Source organism: Gopherus evgoodei, chromosome 4 (assembly GCF_007399415.2).
Source record: "Gopherus evgoodei ecotype Sinaloan lineage chromosome 4, rGopEvg1_v1.p, whole genome shotgun sequence".
Lineage (NCBI taxonomy): Eukaryota > Metazoa > Chordata > Testudines > Testudinidae > Gopherus > Gopherus evgoodei.
The window spans coordinates 128,340,792-128,346,982 of NC_044325.1; the positions used below are offsets into that span (position 1 = coordinate 128,340,792).

At 40.9% G+C, this 6,191-nt stretch overlaps 1 protein-coding gene across 1 annotated transcript; it reads left to right on the forward strand.

Moving 5' to 3' along the window:
• Positions 1–2,138: 2,138 nt before the first annotated feature.
• On the forward strand, positions 2,139–3,077 carry LOC115651583 (olfactory receptor 4S2-like). Its single transcript, XM_030562653.1, has one exon. It carries the CDS (start codon positions 2,139–2,141, stop codon positions 3,075–3,077), a length of 939 nt encoding a protein of 312 aa, XP_030418513.1.
• The last annotated feature ends 3,114 nt before the right edge of the window (positions 3,078–6,191 follow it).

A 6,191-nucleotide genomic window follows, 5' to 3' on the forward strand; every position in this document is an offset into this window, starting at 1 on the left:
ATATTTCCTAAGTGAAAAATATCATTGTTTAATTATTTTAAAAGCCCCAGGCAATAATAAGCTATCCAAACCTACACTCACATGTGCAGATGCAGTGATTGCATAGATCAGTACCAATGTGTACATGCAATTATCTGATCTTTTGCATGTACAAATGGTCAGATTCATACGTTGAACTGGTGCATGCAGTATGAAAGGCTCAATGGTCATTTCTTTATACTAACTTCTTTGCTAGATAGAAGCAGGCCTACTGCTAGCTATAGAGTGAGGAAGGCAATAAATACATCCATAATAACAGAGGGATGCTCTTCCTCAAGCATATTTTGAATATTTCCTATGGCTTAGATTTTAAAATATTTTGGAACACAAGGTCAAAAAAGTGTGGGCCAGATCCAAAGCTCATGTAAATCAAAGGAGCTAGTTTAATGTCAAATGGAATGCCAATTTATACCACCTGGAAGTCAGATGCATTGTTCTTTATGGACCTCTATTGATTTACCTCTTGCTGGGGCTCTGCCCCATTGACTTCCATGTAGTAAAGCTGATTGACACCAGCTGGGGCTCTGGCCTTCCCTCTCTGGAATTCTGTACTAGGGTCAGTTGGCAGGGTGAGATTCTATTCTGTAAAAATGCTAATAAGTGCACGCCAAATCCAAGCACTCTATTTCCCATTAAGGGCACAGGGAAACATGTACTCCCTGGCCATGGCTGACCCTAGGCATCCCTCAATGGGGCCTCTCTATAATGTGTGGGGGAAGCAGAACAGGTAGCATAGCCCCAGCCTTTATAAATCTTTCTACCTAATCTCTGCTGAGTCAAGAGGGGATGATCTGTATCCCTCACTCTTATCTACGTAGGCCTACCCTCTCCTTACCCTCTCCCCTTATGTGAATCCCAGTTCTTGAAGTATACAGAGAAAGGGGAAACAATTCAGCAAAAACACCTTCTTCTATAAGGGAAAGGTGGGATGCTTCACCCATCAGTCTTGGGGGAGGGGGAGATGATTTGGCCTCTGTTATTTCTTGTTCATATAGTCTAAAATACCCTCCAAACATTGTCATAGAAAACTTGATTTCCTGCTCCAAAGCCCATTTACATCAATGGGAGTCTTTCCACTGACTTTACTGAATACTGGACCCATGCATGAGATGTTTGAACTCATAGGTTACTTTTATTAACTCTCGTACAAAAACTAGAGGGGCAGATCTTGAAGCTACATCAATGCGGAAGGATGGCCCAGTAGCTAGACCACTTGCTGGTGACCCAGAAAAGTTGAGTTTCATTTTATGCTCTATCACATATATCCTGTGTGATCTTAAACAAATCAATATGTGAAAGTACACTAGGGAACTGTTATTGCACATAATCATCTGCTACATGGACCAACTAATGGGTAACACATTAGTGCTCTTTAAAAATCACACTCCTGCATGTGCTCATTACCCCACTGTGGAGACAAGCCCGAAGTCTCTGTGCTTCAGGCCCTCTCTTGTAAAAGGGAGTTGATATCACTTCCCTATCTCTTGGGGGTGTTATGAGGATAAGCAACTTAAAAACTGTGAGGTGTTCATATACTTGTCTCCCGTAGTACCATAGTAAAATAATACATTGTTAAAAGTTGACTGAGCAAAGAGTGGCCCTAGACATGGCTCAATAAAACTTGTTCTGTAATGCAATAAGTTCTGAAAACCACATCCAATTATAAAATTTCAGGGAATGGTCTAGGCATGAATGGATACTATTCACTTGATTTGGTTGAAAATCAGAAAAACTTGAGTTCCATTAAAATGACCATTCAGCCACTTGGGGTGAAGCAATGATTTTTAGGGTGAGTGGGCCTCATTGAACTCTAATGACTTCTGCCTGCCCCCACTCCATCTAAGCACCTTGACACATCAGTCTGGTCAGAATCCTACTGACTGGTGAAAATTGAACAGCCTGATTTTAGTGGAACGAAAAATTAATTGCTTGTTTAGATAATCTTGATCTTACCTTCATCTTTGTCAATATCTACCTCTTGGGTTAATAAAGCTTGACATTCATGTAATTAGTCAATATATCTGTGTTAATGATATAATTCCTTTATTTTGGCAGGTAAATTAGCTCTATATCACTCAGCTACCACCTAACCAGAGCACATGACGAATATAAGCAATGTGACTGAATTTGTCCTCTTAGGCCTCTCCCAGAATCAGAAGCTGCAGAAAATGTGTTTTGTGCTGTTTTTATGCTTCTATATAAGCATTATTCTTGGAAACCTCCTCATTGTTCTCACTGTAGTTAGCAGTCAGCATCTGAACTCACCTATGTATTTCTTCCTGAGTTACCTGTCCTTTGTAGACATCTGCTACTCTTCTGTCACAGCCCCCAAAATGATTGCAGACTTCCTCACTGAGAAAAAAATAATCTCCTTCCTTGGCTGCATAGCACAGCTATTCGGAGTCCATTTCTTTGGTTGCACTGAGATCTTCATCCTCACAGTGATGGCCTATGATCGCTACATTGCAATCTGCAAACCCCTCCACTACACAACCATCATGACCAGGCGTGTATGTGGCCAGATGGTGGTGGCCTCATGGGTAGGGGGCTTTGTGCATTCCATGGTACAGACTCTTATAACCACCCACTTACCCTTCTGTGGGCCCAATGAAATTGACCATTATTTCTGTGATGTTCACCCTTTGCTACAACTGGCTTGTACTGACACCTATATTGTTGGCATCATAGTTGTTGCTAATAGCGGGATGATTGCTTTGGGTTGTTTCCTTCTCTTGGTTATATCCTACATTGTGATCTTAATCTCCTTGAGGACACGTTCTTCTGAAGGGCGTCATAAAGCTCTCTCCACCTGTGGCTCCCATATTGCTGTAGTGATTTTATTTTTTGGACCTTGCACGTTCACCTACATCCGCCCTTCTAGCCACTTATCAGAGGACAAGATGGTTGCTGTGTTCTACACCATTATCACCCCCATGCTGAATCCGCTGATCTACACACTAAGAAATGAGGAGGTGAAAAGTGCCATGAGAAAATTATGGAGCAGAAAAGTGATGTCAGATGGGAAATCAAAAGGGTGACATGCAGAATTATGTTATACAAACCAGGAGGAAAATGATGTTCATGTGAGATTTTAAATAAATGTCTTGCTTTCAGTTCATCAGTGAACATTCCCCTTGTTTTCCCATGAATGCAGAAAACAGACAAACCTCTTTCAGCAACTGCAATGGTTCTATTTTAAATGTTCATATTGGTAAGATTATTCAGACACTAAACTTCTAATTAATAAATAATGGATACCCAGGGAATCATTCTGTGATGGTGAACATTCAAAAGACTCCAACATTAACCAAATTTTACTTAGATTGTAAGCTCCTTGGAGCAATGGCTGTCTTTTTGTTTTATGTCTGTACAACACCTTTAAAATTGGGGCTCTGGCCCATGGTGGAGCTTGTAGCTGTTACCACTATAGGAATAAAGAATACGATGATAAAATGAAAATAGGAAAAGCACAGTTCAAGTACACCATCCAGTCAGCCACAATTGTGCCCTCTCCATCTCAACTTCTTTTTAATAGAATGTTTCTCTATATATACACTAATTTATTCCACTCAGTGGAAAACCAACAGCTGACATAGAATCATAGATTATGGTTGGAAGAGACCTCAGAAGATCATCTCGTCCAGCCCCCTGCTCAAAGCAGGACCAACACCAACTAAATCATCCCAGCCAGGGCTTGGTCACGCCTAACCCTTAAAAACCTCTAAGGATGGAGATTCCACCACTTCCCTGGGAAACCCATTCTGCTACTTTACCACTCTCCTAGTGAAATAGTGTTTCCTAATATCCAACCTAGACCTCTCACTCTGCAACTTGAGACTATTGCTCCTTGTTCTGTCATCTGCCACCATTGAGAACAACCTAGCTCCGTCCTCTTTGGAACCCCCCTTCAGGTAGTTGAAGGCTGATATCAAATCCCCCCTCACTCTTCACTTCTTCACACTAAATAAGCCCCGTTCCCTCCGCCTCTCCTCATAAATCAAGTGCCCTAGCCCCCTAATCATGTTAATTGCCCTCCACTGGACTCCTTCCAATTTGTCCACATCCTTTCTGTAATGGGAGGCCCAGAACTAGAAACAATACTCCAGATGTGGTCTGACCAGTGCCGAATAGAGGGGAATAATCACTTCCCTTGATCTACTGGCAATGCTTCTACTAATGCAGCCAAGCATGCTGTTAGCCTTCTTGGAATAAGGGCACACTGAGTCATATCCAGCTCCTCGTCCACTGTAATCCCCAGGTCCTTTTCTGCAGAACTGCTGCTTAGCCCATCAGGCCCCAGCCTGTAGCTGTGCATGGGATTCTTCTTGCCTGATAAATATACCATTTTATATTGTATCCTGTTGTTGTAAAACCATGATAATTTTAAGAGAATGAAACTAATCAGATATTAATGAAGATTTTTAGCACAAAAGGGAAGCAGCCGTCTTTCTTGAGAGTAGGCTGGCTTCTGTCCCTTTGGAATGAAAGGGAGGCAGTTGCCATTTTACTAGGGGCAACCTCATTGCCATCTGCAAAGGCTGTGGGGCAGTCCTGGCCATCTTAACTGAGGGCAACCTGTGGTTTCAGTCTTATTGAGAAAAATGACGCACAGGAGCAATTTTGGAAAAAAAGTTTGAAACTTTGCCAGTAAGAAGAGCACAGTGGATCAGACCAATGGTCCATCTAGCCCAGTATTCTGTCTTCCCAACAGTAGCCAATGCCAGGTACTTCAGAGGGAATGAACAGAACAGGTAATCATCAAGTGATCCATCCTCTGTCACCTGTTCCCAGCTTCTGGCAAACAGAGGGTAGAGAAACCATCCCTGCCCATCCTGGCTAATAGTTATTGATGTACCTATTCTCCATAAATGTATCTAGTTCTTTTTTGAACCCTGTTATAGTCTTGGCGTTCACAACATCTTTAGGCAAACAGTTCCATAGGCTTACTGTGTGTTGTATGAAGGAATCCTTCCTTTTCTTTATTTTAAATCTGCTGCCTATTAATTTTTTCTGACCCCTAGTTCTTGTGTTATGAGCAGTAAATAATACTTCCTTTTTTACTTTCTCCACACCAGTCATGATTCATAGACCTATATCATATTCTCTCCCCAGGCCCTTAGTCACCTCTTTCCCAAACTGAAAAGTTCCAGTCTTATTAATCTCTCCTCATATGGAAGCTGTTCCATGCCTCTAATAATTTTTGTTGCCCCTTTCTGAACCTTTTTCAAATTCCGATATATCTTTTTTTGAGATGGGGTGACAACATCTGCACGCAGTTTTAGAGATGTGGGTGTACCATGAATTTATATAGAGGCAATATACTATTTTCTGTCTTTCCTAATGATTCCCAACATTTTATTATCTTTTTTTTGACTACCACTGCACATTGAGTGGATGTTTTCAAACAACTATCCACAATGACTCCAAGATTTCTTTCTTGAGTGGCAACAGTTAATCTAGACCCCACCATTTTGTATGTATATTTGGGATTATGTTTTCCAATGTGCATTGCTTTGCACTTATCAACATTGATTTTCATCTGCCATTTTGTTGCCCAGTTACCCAGTTTTGTGAGGTCTCTTTGTAACTCTTCACAGTCAGCTTTGGACTTAATTATCTTGAGAATTTTCCTATCTGCAAATTTTGCCTCCTCACTTGCCACCTACCCCTTTTTTCAGATCATTTATGAATCTGTTGAACAGCACTGATCCCAATACATATCCTTGGGGGACGCTGCTCTTTACCTCTCTCCATTGTGAAAACTAACCATTTATTCCTAAATTTAATTGTTTTTTATCTTTTAACCAGTTCTGATCTATGAGAGGACCATTCCTCTTGTCCCATGATTGCTTACTTTGCTTTCGAGCCTTTGGTGTGGGATCTTGTCAAAGACTTTCTAAAAGTTCAAGAACACTATATCAAATGGATTATCCTTATCCACCTGCCTGTTGACTACTTCAAAGAATTCTAATAGATTGGTGAGGCATGATTTCCCTTAACAAAAGCTACATTGACTCTTCCCCAATATATTGTGTTTATCTGTGTGTCTGACAATTCTGTTCTTTACTATAGTTTCAACCAATTTGTGTGGTAATGAAGTTAGGCTTACTGGCCTGTAATTGCCAAGATCCTAGCCTTTTAAAAAAATTGGT

Excerpts from the sequence above, each read along its gene's own strand:
- LOC115651583 (XM_030562653.1), top strand. The coding sequence starts at position 2,139 with ATGACGAATATAAGCAATGTGACTGAATTTGTCCTCTTAGGCCTCTCC.